The sequence below is a fragment of the Phoenix dactylifera genome, chromosome 2, assembly GCF_051530095.1.
Source record: "Phoenix dactylifera cultivar Ajwa chromosome 2, Ajwa_hap1_PhDact_Kaust_v1.1, whole genome shotgun sequence".
Classification (NCBI taxonomy): Eukaryota; Viridiplantae; Streptophyta; class Magnoliopsida; order Arecales; family Arecaceae; genus Phoenix; species Phoenix dactylifera.
Window position 1 is genome coordinate 3,956,562 of NC_143191.1, and position 21,051 is coordinate 3,977,612.

Below are 21,051 nucleotides of genomic sequence, written 5' to 3' on the forward strand. Positions count from 1 at the left end.
ACTCTTGAAAACATGATTTAGAATATGTTAATGTGCTATTCAACTTAGGAACTTGATTCTACAAGAAAAATGTGGCTAGAGGATAAGAAGCGTCATAATTTATAGATGGATGCACCTAATTAATTTCATGTTTTTTGATAAAAGTTTAGGGCAAAAAAATGACCCAGTTATATGCATTTATACATAAACATTAATAGATATGTTGCACACACACCCCAACTCTTATATGTGTGTGTGTGTTATGTGTTTAGATTTTTATATATGTGTAACATATATAAATAATAGCATAGATAGTTAAAGAAGTGATGGACTTTCTTGGGTTTATTTTAATAATTCTAACTAGTAAGTAAATATTACCTTAATGTATTGGAAGGATTTAACTCGATGCTCTGATCTTTTTTTAGTTCCAAAAGAAATAGAAAAAATCACTCTAGCCTTTAGCCACATTAATATTCTAAAAGTATAGCAAAGAAATTCAATGTTAAGTTTGCTTTATTTAGACAACACACTTTCAATTGTCACTAAATGGACAAGTCATGAAGATTCATCAATCATATATGTCCCTTCTTCATTTTTTTCCGCTTTTATTTGGCTTAGATACTTTATTTCCAATGGGAGCATAGAGGTTAAGATAGTTTATGCTTCAGTGTAGATCAACACAATAGGCTAAATCGCGAGGGAAGCTTAAATCAACTCATGAAAAAGCATGAAAATTAATTTGTATAACTACATCATTGTTGAGTTAATATGGAAACTACGGTTATTAGTTTTGTTGCTTGAACTACAGTTAATTATGCTTATAAATTAGTGATAAACCTCCAAATAAGCTAGCTAAAATCTGATAACAATTCTAGAAGAAATACAACAAATATTCAAGTAAATGAAACAAATATAACTTTGGGAATAATAATCTAAATGACCAAGATGATCTTAATCATGATGCATGCTTTTGCATAATATAAGGATGGGCTGAAAACAAATCTGATGGTGGATCAAATATTAGTATACCCATATCATATTCATTTTCATGAGCCAATTGCGTATATGGATATAGATGCTCATTTGATGCTAAATTCAGATATTGCTAGATTGACTGAACTTGATGGAAGCCAGATCTTTATGGATCATGACCTCTGTACTCAAAGTTTCTTTTGTAGTTCAAATATAGAGGTTTTAGATGAAACCTCGATCCCATTTTGAGATCGTCGTTGAAAAGCAAAGAATTATTTCAATTTTTTTATCGAGCACGAGGATATAGAGAGAAGATGCAAGATAGTCAGGTCACAAACTATACTAATAATAGCAACCATCGTATATTAGAGATATGGGTAACAAGATAACCCAAGGAGAAACAAGACACAAGGTGACCCTAAAGCATTCATGACAGAGCCATGAGACAACAAGATTATCCTCAACATCAAGGCAAGGGAAGAAGACAAGGTGGCAGCCCAGTTACTCAAGAAAATTGTTTTAGGGAGTTTTAGAGGATTGTTTTGTTAGGGTTTGCTTAACTGTTTAATTTTAAGTTTACCATGGGATTTATTTTTTGAATACCAGGAAAAGATTTGGGGCTTTCCTTACTGTCTCTAATGCTTCATCTCTCTCCATCCCAATCCCTTTTTCTCCCTCTAGACTACCCCATTTTTTCTATCTGATGTCTCTTATTACCTTCTTTAACTGTTGTTATTGCTGTTTGTAAATGAAAACTTAACTAACCAATTGACCTAAAACTTAGTAAATATATCGACTTGCTTGGTGAATTAGCTTAACTAACCGATTGACCTAAAAACTTGAGCTACAGTAAAAAGGCCAATAATGCTTAGCAGCTTTTGTTTGATAGCCATATTCACCGCAAAGGATCCATACTTTTTTTTCATCAATACCAATTCGAGCACAGAAATAGAAATTTTGAAAGTTCTGCTACCTCTTCAATATAATTAAACACCAAGAATCATTATAGATGTTCCTTGGAAAGGGCTATTAGCTCATGCATGCATGACAGTGATAACCTTAAAACAACAGAAGAGTTGCGTTGAACAATTGAATCCACAAGCGCTAACCATAATCATTTGGTGATTCTGCACAAGAAGAGACCATCTCTCCATAGCTTGACACCAAAAAAAGCTAAACCTAATATCAGTTCCTTTAACAAAGATGTACAATGGGAAACGCAAAGACAGACCATGTCGATAAATTTTTTTTGCGGAAAGTATTCTATGACACCACTGACATTGCATCACTTTCAGCAAAGGACATCTTCATCATCCCCTCTTGATTTCTTGGTCTCCCTTATCTTGAGAACCTTCTTGTGATTGTTTGCATATCCAGAACTACCAAACGCCGGGCTCGACGCCGGGCGGTACTCCGGCAGGAGCCGCCCGGACTTGTAGCGGATTCCGCAAGCATTGCAGAGGGTCCCGGGCCCGGCGGGCCCGTTCCTCCACTGCGGAGTGTCCATTGTGATGCAGTGCGTGCACTTCTTCAGCATGCTGAAATCATCACCATCCCTCGAGAGGTGGTCATGATACAGAAGGCGTGCCGGTGGGTCGAGGGACCATGCTCGACGGCGAACCAGCTGCCCGGTTCTCCGCTTCTTGGGCACCTGCCAATCAGCAAAAGCAGCGACTTTGGTCGATTCTTCCACGTCGCCGGCATCCGATAGCGGGAGGAAGTCCAGTAGGCTATCCAGGAGGTCTTGGAACCACTCTTGCTTCTCGGGATCATTGGGCTTGCACAGCTCGCTGTCGCCGACGACTTCTTCTACGCCATCTTCCAGTATCTCTTCGTGTTCGAAGGCTGGAGAGGACAGATAGGGGTGAACGATGGGCATGGTCAAAAATATTCGGGGCCGCCGCACCAAGGGCGAGAGTTTTAAGTTGGCAAGATGGGCCAAGGAAATAAATGGTAGCTATAAATGACGGCAAATCGGGGCCTAGGATACCCTTGAGATGCTGAGAGTCGGCAAAATCGGCTTTGTTGCCGTTACCATATATATTATTTTGTGTTGCCTTAATTATTTTAAATGGGAGCATTCGGGAGGGACAAGCCGTAAAAAAAGAAGCAAATGAATGCAAGGTTATCTTTGCCAGCAGAGCTGTCCATGGAGCTCACTAAATGCAGTTAAGGGCTGCAAGCGGATTAAGTCCCCCAAATATCTAACCCAGACCCCAACCCAATCAGTATGAGTGAGGTCTGTATCTTCCGTGTGAATGATTGATTTACCTTCTTTTGCAACATCAACCATTTATGCACGGTGGCTTTGCACATAAATGGAAGAAAAAGGCTGGAGTGTCGATCTGACGGTTGATGTTGCGAAGAAAGATCAATTATTCTGTCATGTGAAAGATACAACCTGCAACACATAAGGGTGCGGTTGGACTTAGGATGTATTTTATTGCTCAGAAATCGCTTCCCCGAAAGCAGAAGGGTTGTTTAGTTGCAAGAAGTGAACCTCAAAGTGAATTTTGGGCGGTTTGGAACATCCTTCCAGTTCAACGGCTTTGAAAAGATAGGATTTGAAGTTACCAAAGTAAGCGGCGTCGGCTTTACCATGTTCGATTAATTGAACACATGCTAAATATGAAGTCTACTTTTTTTTTTTTAAGGAAATAAGTTCATATCACTGATTCAAGGCTAAAAATATATATCTCCTATATTTTGTATAGAATTGTATATAAATTTTTATATATCTAATTGCTGCAATGTCGATCTTGTTTTTTTTATATTACCGCAATATAGCCCACCCTCAGGGCTCACCGGAGGTGCCTATATGGTAGGTGACGTGGAGGTAGTCATGTGATATGGATTTTTTTTAAAGAAAGATGGAATTGGACATCGATAAATGTGATGGGGATTTTTTTAAAGGAAGATGCAATAAGGCTCTCTTCCCTTCTTCAAAACCTAGGATTTTAAAAATTCTAACTCTTGCAAAAGAGAAAGAGATCCAAAGGGAGGGATGTGATCTACCTTCCTTGTAGAAGCCTTTTATAATTCGATGGTAAAAGAGGAAGGCTTCCCCAATTTCATGGTGAGGTGGTAGGTCACATTCCATGGTGAGGTAATAGATCATGGACCAAGCTTTCCATTTCTCCCCCTTCTTGCCTTTGTTAGAAATAGAGCTGTTTGACACAGTGAGGGGCATCAAACTCCCTTCTCTTGAATCTCTCTCTCTTCTACGAAAATTAGGTTTTTGAAACTCTAGGTTTTAGGAAAAAAAGGAAAAGAGGTTTATCCATGTCTAATTTAATCTTTCATGTTGAAAAAAAAATCTACAACACATAACTGCCTCCATGTTATCTGCCGTATAGGCACCTCTAGCGACCCTTAATCCTAATTAGGATGAGAATAGATCACATTGCAACAATGTCAAAAATACAGAATTGATAATGCAGCAATTAGACATGTAGGAGATATTTGTAATTCCATACAAAATACAGAAGAATTTTTTTTAGCTTTGAATTAGTAATAAAGGTAACAAAGAAGACAAATGCTTTATAACCATCGAGTCAGCCTAATCAAGTATAAAGAGAAAGAGAAAAAAAAAATCTAGACAAAAAAATAGGTCCAAACAGCAACTCAACTAAATTTAAAATTCAAGTTAGATGTGATTTACTAACTCTAAGTTGCTTACACACAAAAATCATGAAATTTGGATGCCCAAGCTTTTTGAATCAAGTGGTCAAGAAATAAACCAATCTAAATAATACCAAACGTCACTTGATGTGTAGGCTAATAGCCTTCAAATTATATAATTTTTAATATGTAACTAGTTTAGAAGTAATAGATCACATCTAATAGCTCGGATGTAAGATTTTATCGTTCGATCTAAATCTGACCAAATATGAATGGAGATCCAGTTAAATATAGCTAAGTCTATATATATATAGATATAGAGAGAGAGAGCCAGACATGGTTATATTTGAGTGGATTTCCGCTGAAATTCGATAAGATTTTAGACAATGGAGGTCCCATATTGATGATCTAAAATGTTGGATTTGATCTACTACGTTTAACTGCTTATACGTGAAAAATTATATAATATAAAATTTTTTAAAATATGCATCAAGTGATCCAAAAAATACATATAATTTAATTCTGTTTAGCCTATTTATTTTTTTTTGGCCGCATAATATATAGGCTAAAGTTTTCAAATCTTATGAGTTTTTGTGTATAATCAGTTTAGAAATAATAAATCATAAATCCAATAATTCTGATCATTGATGTGGGACTTTGTGTGTGTGCGTGTGTGTGTGTGTCCCCGATGTAAACCTAACCGAATTTTAATGAAAATCCCCTCATTCCTTGCATAACTCTCATTATGCAAAATACTCTATTATTATAGCATAATTTGGTATAAGCATATACGATATTATTGGTACTCATCCACCGATTCGCCCGTTGATAAGGAGGGGAGGAGGAGGGCACGGTCGGGCGGAGAAGAAACGAGAGAGAGAAAGAAAGAAGCATCCATCTCCCGATCCCCGATGGAGGAGACCGGGAGAAAGGTCGACAAAAAGCGAGTATCGATATCAATGGCGAAATCAGGAGGATAAGTGTAGGCGTCGTACACGCGGTTCCTCTCCCACGCTGGCGACGAGCTCAAGAGCTTCCGGTCGTGCCTCTAGTGGCTCTGCGTCGACCATTCCGATCCCCCCGCGCCGTCGTCTCCTGGTCCCTCTTCCTCCTCCTCAGCCTCTCCGTCCCTGCTGCCTCCCACTTCTTCTTGATCTACTCCCCTGCCCGCCGCCCCTACGACCTCGCCGTCCAGCTATCTTTAACGGCGATCTCCGCCCTCTCCTACCTCTGTCTCTTCTCCTTCCACCGCCGCTTCCTCTTCCTCGACAAGCTCGTAGGCGAGAGCTAGCGCGTCCGCCTCGGCTACACCATCCAGCTCACAGCTCCTTCCGCCTCCTCGCCTTCTTCGTTACGACTCAGACCTCCCTTGGCAATGGAAGTTCGCAATCTCCTTTTGGTATGTTGCTGATTTGTAGAGAAACAGAAACACAGACCCTTATTTTTCTTTGGTTCCAAAGTGAGCATCCGAGAGTTGCACAAAGCCTCATCTGTCTTCAAGTCAGAGTCTTCCTATCCATACGGTACGCTCAGCTCTTCCACATAAATCCTCCCTCTTTAAAAGATCTTTTTTATTGTTTACTTTCTATACAATAGTAGCAATTCTTCAATAAAAAGCAATTTTTCTCCAGCATTATTATCCTCGTGCGACTTAGTTATCAACTTTCATGTTAGATGAATCACCATGGTTAATTTTAAAATTTTAGCTGTTCTCGATTCTAGATACAATTAATGTTTGGGTTGTCGTAAAGGGTTTTTAAGATGCCAACTTCTATTAGTTCTTGTTTCTAAACATTCATATATCTAAAGTTGCACTACTTGCAACTTATTTTTTTTTCCTTTTTTCTATTGTAGTTTAGTTTGAGATTATTTTCATTATCAAATATTGTTGGATAAAAAATTCTGGATTGGTGCCAAAAGCAAGCTTTAATCATAATTAACTTAATGCAACAATTGGGTTCTCAAACATTAATTTTAAAACTTGAGATCAATTACAAAAGATTAAAATTTTGCCAAGGTACTCGACACCATCTTATATCGTGGAGACAAGAGCACATGTTAAAATGATTAAGCTGCTTCTAGTGAATTCTTCAGAAGCAGCATTACCTAAAACTTCTGTTTAGCATAGTGATTTTCCTTATCCATTCAGAGAAGATATCCGAAAGGATAGAAAGAATCCACATTAATCCCACTAAAGTGATTAAAGTATTAATCCATACAAGATTTTTTTTCCTCGAGGGAAAGGTTAGGCAGCCACCAAATGGCTATTGTAAGCAAATGAAAGTAAAAGGAAGGGTTATTATTCTGGAGTAAAGATAAGAGTGATCAAGACCATAAAAAGGAAAACCCAGATACGAGACCTCTGCACCAACAAAAGTTTCAGAAGTTGCAACAAAGAATTCAGCTTCTTTTTTATTTCTTCAGAAGATAATCTAATCCATTTTCTGACTAAGAAGTAGATGCTATCAAGAAGTTCCAGTACCATACTCTTCCATATAACAGTAAAGAAATTGTTCTTGACTTCTTTCTTTATGCAAATTGGATATCCTATTCTCCTTTGTCAAGAAAAAGGATAAACTGTTCTTCATTTTAAGTCATAATAGAAAGGATGGATCACCTTTTTCACTTGGATTAGTAAATCATTAAGCAATGAAAGACTTGTTTATTTCATGAGTCAATTACATTCATCACTCAACAATTACTTCTCTCTAATTTTGCTCAAAAAAAAATCTCTGATTTCTAATGAGGGCTGATATGATTTTGCTGTCATGTTGGTTTCCAAGAATTTGGGTTGATAAATTATTGAATATCAAAATGAATAATCATTGGTCCAAGTGGCATGTATGTGAATTGCTAGAGATCAAACACAATCAGCCACAACTAATAGAGATTTTGCAATGCCTGGGCATGGGTCTCCTCCAAATTTTGTGGCTGATATTGGGATTGAGCATCTCCTTTTACCCACACAGGCCTGCTTAAACATGCAAAAGCACAAATTAAATTATTGTGAGAATCTGATGAAAAAATATTGTCAATTTTATTAGAAACTTTATTTTTATTGATCCTGATATTATAATGTATCTTGCTTAAAAGTTGAGAAATCTCAAGAGCTCTTCTTTTTTGAGCGAAATAAAGGAACTTAAGTCTCAGCAGCTCTTTGTACTCTAAGAGAAAAGAACTTTGAAGAGTGCTTCATGTATAACAAAGTCTATATTTCATGGTGGTGGACATGCATATAGATTGAGAACGTTAAAAGTATTACCTTCTCCATAACAGCTTTGGATAAGACTGAATGACAGCTTCCTAAAGCATAGTTTTCACAATCTCCAATAGGGTTTCCATAGCTTGCAAACTTTATGGAGTATATGGCTTGCCCTTCATGACACTGGAGCTGAACACTTGGTTGTTTTCTTTTTGAAAATAGGGATGGGGAAAAGGACTCAGCCACATTACTGCAAATATGAGTAACTGAGATGGTGTTCACTGTGATACCAAGAGGGTCCCCACCCAATTCTTCAAAAAGAACCAGGAGGTTCCCAAAAGGTTTCAGAAAGGACCGAGGAACATGATACCTAGTAGTTGGCCATCAGCCAAGGGATAGATACAATAAATTTGTCAGATGAAAGAAGACATGTAAACAAGTATTTAGCATCATTGTAACTATTCCATTTTGAGACACTGTAGTTAGAGACTGAAAGGGAAATAAACATGCTCATTAATTGAAAAACTCTTCTTACAGAGTTTGAGATGGCTGTCCATTGGGACTAGTGAATGAGACCCAATAACGGCCAATGCTTTCTCCATTGATCCACACCTCGCCTTTACCCATACTCGAAAGGTCTAGTGCCACCGGGTTGGTACCCAATGGAACATGGAAAGTTGTCTGTACAATAAAAGGATTTACAAATATTAGTTGCTTGAGAAATGGTTCTCTGGCAGTAGAGGTGTCTCTATGGCATGGAGATTGACATTCTACCTTGTACCACGTGAGAGGTTTACATATAGAGCTCCCAACTGTTTTCCAATCCACCTTTGGTAATCCTTTTTGGGTGTATATCTCTAGCTTTTCCCCTAATAAACCAATCTGCATTTTGTCTTTGTTAATCTAATGCATGTATTTGTGGTCATACATATTGCTTCCCATGTGAACAGAGACCTTTTAATAGCTAATATTTCTTTAAATAGTGAAAACCAATGTGATGTTTTCACCAAACATAGTTAATAGGAACTTATAGAAGAGCATGCCTTCAATGTTTTTATAGAGAAAGAGCACATTTAACATTTATGCTGAATAAGCATGTAGCTATAAATTCCTCAGAAACAAAGTATACCTATGAATTTTAGGATAACCACCATCTATTCTATAGTTTTACAATCATTACTTTCGGAGCATGTCTTATCAAAGAAGACTTTTATGTCTAGAGTATACCTGGTATCCCCACAGCCAATTAGTGAGATTTTGAGGTCTGCTTCCATTGCAGTGGATGCTCACTCTACGAAGCCCAGCAAACCTTTTCTCAAGATATGCCCCAGAATCCTTCAAATTCATAAGGTAAAAATGAAGCCAACTTGCATAGTATGCACCACTAAATAAACAAATGTTACAAGGAATGCATATGAAATTTTCTATAGAGCTGTTTTTGTGGCCCTTGTTCTGACTGAAATCTTGACTGATGTTGCAATATTTTGTCTTTGTTTTACCATTGGAAAGTTAAAGGGTGATTTCCTTTAAAAAAGGAAAAAAAGAAGTCAAGGAACCAGATTGAAGATCTTCAATATTGGTGAGATGGCTTAAAATTTCTCATATGGACGTAAGAATTTGATTTTAAACATGGGGCAGGAGTATGGAGGACTATATCAGAAACATGAACATAAGAAAAGTCTCTGAGAGAAGTGCTAAAGGATGTTCAGATGAAAATAGAGCATAAAATCTAATGTATTCTCGTGAGAAATAGAGCCAGTGTTGCAAGCACTTAAGAATGTAGGAGGGGCGAGTACTTCTTCATGCTTCTTTCCAAATTGTCATTCTCTTCTCTCCCTTTCTCTCCTAGGAGGGAAAAAAGAGAGAATCTGTGTTCCCCTCTTTCAAAGCAGCCGTACCAATAGCATAATAGTTCATTTGTGCTAAGTTGGTTTTATAATGTGTTTTGGTGTAGCAGAGGTCTTATACAACCAGAGTTAACGCTGCACTAGTTAGAATAAACAGACAAGAGAGGTAGATCCTTGATCAAAATTTAGGCTATAAATTTAAAAACAAATTCCACAAGTACAACCAAAAAGAAATATTTCTTTATGAGCAATAATACTGTACTCTAAACTTTGTGACGCAACAAATTCTTGAAAAATGAATTGCGGCTCAAAAAATGTCTCCAAAATAAATTTGTGACTCAAAATTCTAGTTCAATATTTTCTTTAAAAAAAAATTCTTTTAAAAAAAAATCATGTCTCAAAAGTCCCCTGCTTTCTAGATTTTTATTCTCTCTTTTTTTCTAATAGTTCATTCAGTACTTTGTTATGTATTTTTGTTCATAGTTCCTTTTTTCTTTCAATTGTCAAATGTAAATAACAAGTCACATGAAACAACTGTAAATAACAAGAACTGGAAGTAACATTCTTACTGGTAATCCAACCATGACGCTCAACAATGAGAGGTTGTTCTGACCTTCCCTTAATGAAATGTCTTTCTCAAAAGTCATAATTCGAGGTCCATCAGAACTCCCATGCACACTTCCTAATTACATTTTGAAGCAAAGATATTCAGCTTTATCAATGCTAGGAGAGAGAAATTCAGAATGTTAACAATAACGAGTCACTCTAATACTAGCAAAATGAGAAGTACTTTTTTCCTGATTTTACTAATTTTCCGTTTCATTTGTTTTGGTTGGTAACATTCATGGAAAATGTACATATTTATTTAGTTTGTGAAGTACATTTGTTTTATCAGGGAAGAAACCTGTTGTCTTAAATTCATAAGTTACTTACCCACAAACTCATCATTTACAAAAGCATGTAAAACATGAGCTCGTGAATCAACATGGAGTGCTTGCTGACCATCACTGGATTTGTAGTTGTAGCTGCATTTCAGAATAGAGGGTGTAAATGCAATTGACTACTTGGGCAATTAATGATACTACAAGTTAAGGATTTATCAAGATTTGAAAACAAAAAAAAAAAAAACTTTTAAACAAGTAGTGTATTGCTTACAAATACCTCTTAAGATTCATTAAACAAGAACAGTAGTTCTCATACTACCTGAAAGTATACCAAAGATAATCCGTCACATCTTTTGTTGTGGACATTTGTTCCAACAGTTCTTTTGTAATGAATGAAGCATCGTGAACGTTAGGTACTCCATCTAGGAATGCCATCCATTTCTTAGCATTGTCGAAACTCTGAACTGCTCTTGCTGATCTATTTCCATATTGAGCACTAACCTGTGAAAGACAATGAAGAACCATAGTGTTATTACATTATTTAAGTGGTTTAATTGTGTACACTGATGAAAGATGAGTTTGAAACTGAAGTTGATATAATATGGCAACCATCTCTAATAGGATAAATCAGTTGATGATTAGAAACAAGGCTCCAAATTATAGCTCATCTAGAATTTCAGAAATATTTGTGTACATGTCAAAGAAGGGAAGAAAAGAGGATAAAATGCTTGAATGAAGTAAAGAAAGGAGTAACACAAAATCAGTCTCAGTGAATTTGATCTTTAAGATGCAGTGAGATCACCTTTGCAGTATTGAAGGCTACGCTTTTGCAGTCTGGCAGAATACTTATGGACTTGGAAGGCAATTCATATGTTGCATTATGAAAGCACACAGTTGCATTAAGATGCTCGTCAAAGTTTACAAGAAATGCTGCGCACTTTCCTGAATTTGTTTGAAAAACATGTGCCTGTATTGCAAACATCCATTAAGTATACCAGTGGTTTCAAATATACAAAAGATATCATCAAACAAAGTGAAAAAGAAGAAAAAAAGAGAGGTTTAATGTCAATGTTCTAAGCCCTATGCCATCTTACCTCCTGTTGTTGACCCAATGAAACATTAGTATAGGTTCCCCAAAGTAGTGGCTCTGAGGATAGCTTAATTACAGCATGCAGTTCTCTAAGATGACCCCATGTAGGTAGCCAGATCAAGCCTGGATGAAGTCACAGAGATGTATGATCAGAACCTGCAAAATATATATTTTCTTCTATCAAAGACTCTCCCCCTTCTCAAGTCAATCACTGAAGAAATACAAGACTTACAACTAATAACACTAACCATATTCATCCAGAGGAGCTCGATCGTAATAGCTTGTTGTTACATATGAGGAGGGGGACTTCCCAAAGTTCGTTCCTCCATGGTACTGCATTAGGATCAGTTGTCAGATGATAATATTTTAAAAGAAGTTTATCTGCACCACACATTGGCACATGCATATTATATTTCTGGAAAAAAGGAACACCATTCTAGTGGATTCATGGAAAGAAGCAGCATTCTTTTATGTTGAAGGTTCTATTTTACCACATCTGGATATCCTGTTTGGCACTCTGATTTCTTGTTTACAAGCTGTTCATCCATGATTTTCTTATAATTGTAAAAATTAGCTTGTTTTAGCTGTAACTTCTGGACTGTCATCTCTTCTACCTGATATTCAGATTATCCATCCAGAGTGACTCATTTTATCATGTAATTGTATCAAAATGAGGTTATTGGACAACAGAGCTATTCAAATAGAAGAATAAGCTACTGAAATGAAAGAATATATTTCCCCTCTTGATAAAATATGGCTTATTGAATATCTATCCTCCGGAAATCACTATTTACATATATGCCCCTTAAGTCATACTATTTTTGCATTGATACCCCTTCCATTGAATATTTGGCTGATAATATTAATAAATAACAGCTTTAAGCATGAAATGGCTTCACTATTATTTTGCATTAACACCCTTGATGCATGCATATACAAATATAGCTCTTTTCAGTAAACTGAATAGTATTTTTTCAGGGTACTAATGAAAAAGGGTAATAGCGGCAAATAGTAGTCAAAATGGTTATTTATTAATGCCATCAATCAAAAATCTAATGAGAGGGTTATCCATGCACCAACAAGATGATTAGAGAGATATATATATGCAAATAGTGATTTTCAGAGGTTAAATATACAGTAAGCATATTTGCAAGTGTATATATGCCAAAAAAAAAAAGAAGCCCCAAAAGGAAATGTACTTGAAACAAGGTTATTACTTAATATAATTATTATCCTTCAAAGGCTTCAAGTGAGGATCGTTAAGGCATGATAGCAAATCTGTTTGTGGCATAACTTCTTTCAAGCCATTCCATTATTCAATGTTCGAACCAACCCTATTTCGAGGGCTCAAATTACAAAGGGGATCTAAGATATATCTTAGTATTTGATAGATTTAAATTCTTTATGCAAAGTGTACTAGTCTACTAGAAGTTATATAATGAAACAAGTGGAAGAAAAACACATACCATGTAGTAGTTCACAAAGCTTCCGTTCTTTCTTGCAATGAACAGTGCGACGGAAAATGCAAGATCTTCAACACGCCTCATCGATGGTTCCTTCCCATATACTGGGTATCTACATGGCAAGAGTCATCCATTAGTCTTCTTGGAGGACAGAGAATCAACAAAACATTGTAGGCATGGGATGAGTTCACATATGCCGCCATTATGTCTTCCAATATAACTAGGGCTGAAATCGTATAGGATATGGAACTAATACTAGCATATTCATATCCATATTTGTTTTACTTAATGAATACGGATATGGATGTTAGTTGGATGCAAAAAAAATCATATCCATATTTGTTTGAAATGGATGCGGATACAAATCAGATACTAAAAATACGGATATAAATTGGATAATTAAACTTTATGACTATAGAATCAAATATTTACTAAGTGGATGATAAATCAAGTTAATAGCATTTTAATATGATCATCTATTTTTCTTAAAAGTTCATAAGTGCTATATAAAATTAAATAGGGTTACAAATGAAATCAGATATTTGGAGACGGATCAAATGGTTGTCTATCCATATTTATTTTTCTTCAACGGATATAGACACGGATACGGATATCAGTCAGATGCTCAAATTTTTATCCATATCCGGATAGATTCAGATATGAAAACAAATCCGGACGGATTTTATCCGATCTACTTTCACCTCTAAATATAACATTACTAGAATGCTAACCACTAGCCTAGCTGGAAAAAATTAACACTAATCTTAGGTCAACAACTAGTCATGGCTTTCAAAAGAAGGAAAACTGTGAGATGGATCTTTACTATTTTTTATGATAAAACAAGAGAATGAGACATCTTGATAAGCACCAAAATGTGGGGATTGTATTTCCTGTATTCTTCTAATATTGAGTGTTTGTGAGACAGAGAGGAAGAGACAAGAAAGACTGCGCAAGGGCCTTCCCCCCTTGCGATCAAGGTTATTTTGGGAAGAGAGTGATAAATGGAATCTTGGTGGAATAGTGATTTTTTTTAAAAAAAATCTCACTTTTCAATACAGTATGGAATATGGATATACTAGCATTATGTTCGGTTTATATGAACACGGATTGCAGATTTAGAAACCAGATACAATGTTTGGTGCTTTTTTTCCTAATTAATTCAGTTGCATAGCTCTAGCATAAGGCATTACCTTATAATCAAATTGAATGTTTAAGATGAGAAGTGTACCAGAAAGTGATCATCTGAATTTTGATAGTATTAAGAATACAAAATCATGAGAAAAATGATAGGTGTGCTTTGTCGAAAGCATACCTAGCGGTCCAATTTTCTGTCCAAAGTGATGGCTTTGTAGGTGAATTTGGCCCTGCAAATGTCTCTCCACATTTCAATCCATTGCAGGTATTTATCTGCACATGAAGTTTCAACGGTTTGATTGTGACAGACTATTAACTTGCAATTTTCACAGGAGTCATGAATATAGATATGAAGTAAGAAGGCTGACCACTGGATCAGGAGCATCATCTTGCTTGCACATCATCCATGGGACCCCAGTTTGTAAACTCACAGCCATAGCCGCTGCCCAACGAACATAAGGAGGTCCTGCCTCATGAAATGCAGGCTCCACCATTTGGTACTCATTCTCAATCTGCATGTTATATTGCTCATATCATTTTCTTTAAGTGAGTCTCACATGACATTACATAGCCATAATGATAAAAACAGTTTTAGTTAACGTGTGTCACCTGAGAAATTATGATCGGACCTCCTTGAGGGTAATACAATTTCTCCAACTTCATCATATTCACTATCTTTTCCACAAAACTTTTCATGTAGAACTGCATGTGAACTAGCCAACTTAAGCAGAAGTAGCCAACACAACCAAAGTGCTCTGAAGACATTATACATGATTATTTTTTATGATTAATTACATTAATACTAATCATCAATATATAGCCTCGATTTACTATAATAAGAACAGAGTTTCTTAATAGAGTGTTATTCAAAGTCACAACAGGTTGTCTTTTTTTTTTTTGAAAAAAAAAAACGGAAAGGATTATTTTTATGTATTATTTTTATGCGCATTTCTATTTCCAAGTCTTCTGAGGAAAGGTTCACTCTGTTTGGTATTTGAATATCCTCTGATATTTAAATGAAATTCAGTTAAAGTAAAACTAAACATGTACTCATCTACTTCAACTTAAAGATACTTAAATATTTATCCATGTGATCGATTGCATTATGAATCTGGTTTTGCATTACAGATAGTGATTTTACTTTTATAGGTGTTTTAAGTCAATGATTGCAAAGTTGAGAGACATTTTCTGAGGAATGTAATTGAGAGATATTTGCTATGAGCCTTATTTGCAAATGGTATGAGCCATGGCCGCGGGGGGGGGGGGGGGGGGGGGGGATTGAATAGATTTGGTATGAGCCACGGCCGGAGGGGCCAAAATCATGTTATTGAATAGACTTGGTATGAGCAATGGCCGGAGGGGGGGAGGAGGGTGCAGGGTGTGTGTGTGAGGGAGAGAGAGTAGGTAAAGCAGCAAATTTTAAACTCCAAGCAGTTGCCTATGGTGTGAAGGGGACTGGTAGTATTCATGGATTTCATGCAGTCATATACCTTGAATGGTTCATTGTCAGACCGAAAAACAATTCCTGGAACATCATGCAACCAAAATGGGAAGCCTCTGCAAAACACATGTCCACATAGTGTCAAGGAAATATCAGCAGTGCAGAAAAATATGTAGAAGTTATCCAAAAGACTAGAAAGTACAAATATAGTGAAACTTATTTTTTTTTTCTTTTCATTGGTCATCAATATCTAGGATTACAGTTTGGGGATTTCAATACTACAGTACATATATGCCTTGAGAAATTGTGAAACATTGATTTTTTTTGTGTGTGGAGAAAAACAGTAGCAAGCCACCTCACATTTCATTGATAAACATGGAAGTTAATTCCCTCAACTGTGTGATTCCACAGATGTGTTTCTTAAGCTCTCTCGGAGAAAATTTAGGAGTTGTAACATTGTGCATACAGTGCAAGGTGGGAATCAGAATGCGCATCTCTTGGCCAAAATTGCTTATTTACTGGGTTGTGAAATAGTTTGGCTGGATGATGCCCCCTCTTTTATTTGAATTAGTTATTGGAAGATGTCATGTGCTTCATGACTTAATTAAGTCATTATCTTCGGAAAATAAAATGCATGTATGAGTTCATTTAGATTAGAAAGCATCAAAGTATTTTATTCTTCTTTTTTTATCTTGTTTACATACACACTACTTAAGCACAGCCAATTAAATACAATATATAGAAAATTATGGCTTTATTTGTCTTGTTTAGGACTACATTCAATCTCTTAATGTTGGCTTAAAAAAGATGCAAAAACAATCATGTAGATCTTACTTCACTATCCATTCTTATTGGATACCAAATCCTCTAGAATGTAAACTATTATAAAATATCTTTTCTAAGCTTGCATTCAACTCTTTATAATTTCTCCATTTTCTTTTGCGGTCTTTAACTTTGACATGAGCCCTTTGTTAGATCAACAGAGGCATGGACTGCATAAAGGCCTTTTTCCAATGTAAGAATAGAGGCGCGCATTGAGAATTCAACAGGCAATGTCACAAACTTCACTTTGTTCATGTCATGCAAAGCGTTTGCAGTGTGGAAGGCATTCAGTGGTTGGATTTAGATTGCTGATGCATTAGATGGTATGACAAATGAACTATCTGCTATTGCTTTTGATTCATAAAACATGAGCTCCCCAAAATACAAACTAGTCTTGGTCTACCATAAGCATCAGTCTGTAAAGGGCTAGACATTTGGCTTGCAGCAAATCATGAAACATTCTAAAGTCTTGAAATGTATCCCATATTATGTTTGTAGAAAATGGTATGGAAATTCTCGCTTTAAAGGGTTGTTGTGTGATGTGGTTTGAGCCATCTCTCTCTCTCTCTCTCTCTCTGCTGGAATCTCTCCCCAGTGCAAGCGCTGAGGAAGGTCCCAACTGATGGTTTGCACCAATTCTATTAGTCATCACAATTTAATTGAATTTTAGGGTACTTCTATTAAATGATCAAGGTTTTATGTCCTTTTAAAGGACCGATCAATCTAATAACTTCTCCCTTTGCTGTATTCCAAAAAAAAAAATTCTCCCTTTTATTATTGGATTTCAGCCAGATTTCTTCAAAAAAATAATATTTTCTAAAATAAGTTTTTTAAAAAAGGATATGTTATTAAGTTACAGTTTTACAAGTACTGAAAAAATAGCATTCCATACCCATATTTCCATTCGGACTCAATGAAGGGACCCATCCTAAGGCTCACATAGAGGCCTTGAGCTTGAATTTCTTTAATGAATCTCACAAGGTTGTACCTCCCTTCAAAATTAAACTGAAGCAAAATATAGGTCATATATAATGTCTCAGAGATAATGCCATAGCATTTAGTGAATGCTTGATATTAGTATAGAAAAATACGGGAGTAGATGTGATAGATCACTTGCCTGTCCTCTGATTGGCTCGTGAGCGTTCCAAAACACATAGGTCTGTATGACATCAAGTCCACCTTTCTTGGCTTTAGCTATGAGGGATGGCCACATCTGCCAATTTATCACATTGTTAATTTATGTAGAAATTCTTCAAATGAACATTTTTGTTTAACTACTGCTGATATCAACTGAAAAAAATTTACATACTTAGACATAGACTTTACATGCAAAGCGTCATGGCCTTGTTAACTCCCCAAGAAGTATACTGAATTGGTAGTCCAGAACCATAAACTACAAACTGTTACTCCTAGGATGAAATATTGAAAAAAGAATATGTAATACAAAGAAACTAATGCTGCAAATAATCGGTCCGTTTGCTTTATTGTTTAAATATCGTCATTTATTTTGCGCCTTGCATGATGGTTTAGCTTGAAAAATGACCACATCATTGCAGCTAACTTTGAGCTGACTAGGTAGGATGTAGAATCTGCTGACTCATATCCCTGTTCAACCACTAAGAATTAGCATGGTTTTATTTAATCATCGACTTGAGTCTGTTACATAGATTAGATCTCCAAAGCCAAGCAATTTAAATTTTTTCCTCATTTTAACTCTATTGGAATGCTTTCTTTCTTTAATTCCATTTCAGAATTTGGAACTGTGAAATGCTATCGTTACATTGATTCTGTTGTCTGTACTGATATTTTAAGAGTCAATTAGATGTGGAAAAGAAGAAAACGTAGTGTAGAATCTTCATACTTAAAAAATGCCAATCCACAAATAGATCAGCTGAAGTATATATAAAAGAAAACTAAGTTGCTAGTTTATTCCTTAGCGCAGTATTTTATGACAACTTGTGAACTTGTAAACCTGTTTGCGTACCATATCACCAGAATATATAGAATATTTTTTCTATAGTTACTGGCTTACTGCTCTTCATTTTAAATAGCAAGTTCCTCCTATGCTCTATCTAAAGAAGCATTCTTGAGAGAGAGAGAGAGAGAGAGAGAGAGATCGAAGATTTAATTAATCTATAACTCCACTTCGGAAGAATCATAATTCTCTTATGACATCCAATTTGGCAAACCATTATCTTGAATGAAAGGATGATATGTAAGTACTGATTGTTTGCTATTGTTATTGGATCGATCAACAGGCCGGTTGTTATTTTATTATTGTCAACTCTAAGCATTTCTCATTGTTACAAGCTTGGCTTGGTAAGTCAATATCATCAACAGGTCATGATTATTTTACTAATATAAATAGAGTGAAATCATGTCCCGTGACCCTGTTGATAGGAGAACTGCTAGAATACTTCATTTAGATCTCTGGATCAAAGATTAGTGGATGGAGGCAACAAGGATATCTCCATTAACTTCACGGGAAGGTAATAACAGCAATCTTTAGGAGATTTCAGCTAATTTCCATACGCACTCCAAAGCTTGACACAATCCATTCCAGTATAACTCTAACTCATTAAAGGGTTGGGTCCAGACCAACTCACTTCTAGCTCGCAATATTGACAGACCTAATCAGCTTGGTTCCCAACACTAGGTTCCTGCTGAGACCAACCAGGTTTGCTTGGGAAAATGACAACCCAGTCCCAATTGATGCAACAACCTCAAAACAAGCCAAGAAGGTCTGTTAAGTTAAAGACAAAAAGAAACAAGAGAGGAGATAAAGTCAAGTCCATCTGGCGACCAATTCCTGAAACTCTAATCCGTGTCTTTGAAAGGATCAAGATTTCAATACCAAGCATAGAAGCAGCCAAAGAAATCAATAGCAAATGATACATCGAAGTCTAGAGAGACTCAGAGAGAGAGAGAGAGAGAGAGAGAGAGAGAGTACCTCAGGAGTGCTGCGAGGGTAATGAATGGAACCAGAGAAGAGCATCCGTCTAGTTCCATTTATGATCAAAGCTCTTCCATCATATGTTACGTCTCCTCTTACACTTGTTGCTTCCCCGCTGGAAACCAAAATAATGATGAACATGGATAACACCACCACCACCTTCTTGAGAGCCATCTCAGCTTGCAAGAATCCGCAACACCTCCAAAACCTCCTTTCCTGTCTCTTATGCACTAATCCACTGCCTGAACATTAATTACGACCCCGATATTCTCATTGAGAGAGAGAGAGAGAGTTGATGTGCTGGCCGGAAGGAGAGAATTCTTCTTTGAATGAAGAAAGGAGAGGATCCTTGCTTTCTAGATTTGGACCCCCGAGATATCCGGTTTCCTTTTTCTGGTTCTTGCTTCATGGAATTTTATGGAAGACTTTAAACAGGGGAGGGTGCCAAAATACGCTTGCATCAGGCCATTTAATGTACCACTAGGATCATTTGGGTCAGTTCAAATTAGAAGTGTAGAAGAAAAGGATACCAGAGAGAGGTGAGGTTGGCGTTGGAGTGCACGTCAGGGGAGTGGGGAGAGGCGAATTGGCGATGGAACCAATTGCCACCTTGCGTTTTATAGACGTAGCGACGCAAACGAGGAGGCGGGGAGGAGGGGGATAAAAACGAGATAATAAGGAAGAAAATCTCATGTTTTCAGCCGCAGGAAAAATGGAAACGAGTGAAAAGTAGATCAAAAAGATCTTTGGTTTCATGTTTTTATTCAGACAAAAGACAAAACTAGAGGGGAAAAAAACTAAAAAAAGGTTCGAGCCATCATTTTCTCTTTTGAGATGCTATTAATAATATCCTACACGGTTAGATATTTATATTGAGATAAACAATTAAATTGCACTACATGCATATAAATAATAGTTATAGATTTAAATTTATATATCTAAATTATATTAGTAATATCTAATAATATCATATTATGAATATACTATTCCATATAATATACTTTACAGTTAAAGACTGTTAGCTTCGTTAGGTGGAACCTCTCGTACGTCAAAAGATTTGTTCTTCAAGAAGATCCAAGATTCGAATCCTGGATATTGTTCGTATTATAGTTCATATAATTATGTTTTAACTGCAGTTAAAAGATACCTGTAGTTTAAATACAGTAACTGAAATACATTATTCTCAATGATTCTTAGAATTGTATATCATGAAATGGGAAAAAAAATTTACTTCCATTCTGATATCATGAAATGATTCTGATACCTGTAGCCAAAAGATCATTCCTTTTCCCTTCTCTTTTTTTTTCACTGAACCCATGCCCATGGGCACATCTAATGCATGAATACATCACCAAACGCATGCAGCGCACCTTTTCTAATCTCCCCAATCCCTCAAAGAAGATAAAATTATCACCTCAGTATTGACCTTCTAGCTGCAACTAAAGAAAAGAGATAAAACTCTTGGATGGTTATCAAAAAGAAATGCCACCATAACATAAGGGGTCTTTAAAGCTATATTTGGTTGGGAGAAGTTGAACTTTAGAATGAAAATAGAAATAAGCAACTTCCATTTTTATTTTGATTCTAAAGGAGAATGAAAATACCCTAATCCTCCAAAACTTAATTCCCATCATGAACCAAAT

At 36.2% G+C, this 21,051-nt stretch overlaps 2 protein-coding genes and 1 long non-coding RNA gene across 4 annotated transcripts; 1 reads left to right on the forward strand and 2 right to left on the reverse strand.

The window, feature by feature from the left end:
* Nucleotides 1–2,242: 2,242 nt before the first annotated feature.
* Nucleotides 2,243–2,830, reverse strand: LOC103702733 (GATA transcription factor 1). Its single transcript, XM_008785286.3, has one exon. It carries the CDS (start codon nucleotides 2,828–2,830, stop codon nucleotides 2,243–2,245), a length of 588 nt encoding a protein of 195 aa, XP_008783508.3.
* A 2,554-nt stretch (nucleotides 2,831–5,384) lies between these two features.
* On the forward strand, nucleotides 5,385–16,981 carry LOC103702621 (uncharacterized). Its single transcript, XR_603340.6, has 3 exons — nucleotides 5,385–6,095; nucleotides 14,525–14,689; nucleotides 16,609–16,981. It is a non-coding gene; the product is annotated as an uncharacterized LOC103702621 (long non-coding RNA).
* Nucleotides 7,215–19,896, reverse strand: LOC103702620 (beta-galactosidase 7-like). 2 transcript variants are annotated; one of them, XM_008785121.6, is made up of 19 exons: nucleotides 19,406–19,896; nucleotides 17,573–17,668; nucleotides 17,348–17,460; nucleotides 15,683–15,749; nucleotides 14,802–14,894; nucleotides 14,561–14,704; nucleotides 14,371–14,465; nucleotides 13,062–13,170; nucleotides 11,844–11,928; nucleotides 11,600–11,718; nucleotides 11,308–11,472; nucleotides 10,825–11,006; nucleotides 10,555–10,646; nucleotides 10,191–10,303; nucleotides 9,002–9,109; nucleotides 8,549–8,656; nucleotides 8,310–8,455; nucleotides 7,835–8,144; nucleotides 7,215–7,543 (listed from the first exon to the last, which is right to left on the reverse strand). In XM_008785121.6, exons 1-19 carry the CDS (start codon nucleotides 19,580–19,582, stop codon nucleotides 7,433–7,435), a joined length of 2,433 nt encoding a protein of 810 aa, XP_008783343.4. In that variant the 5' UTR covers nucleotides 19,583–19,896; the 3' UTR covers nucleotides 7,215–7,432. The 2 variants fall into 2 exon arrangements, with proteins under 2 accessions (XP_008783343.4, XP_088571157.2); XM_088715031.2 differs by having other exon boundaries at nucleotides 8,310–8,656.
* Nucleotides 19,897–21,051: the final 1,155 nt, after the last annotated feature.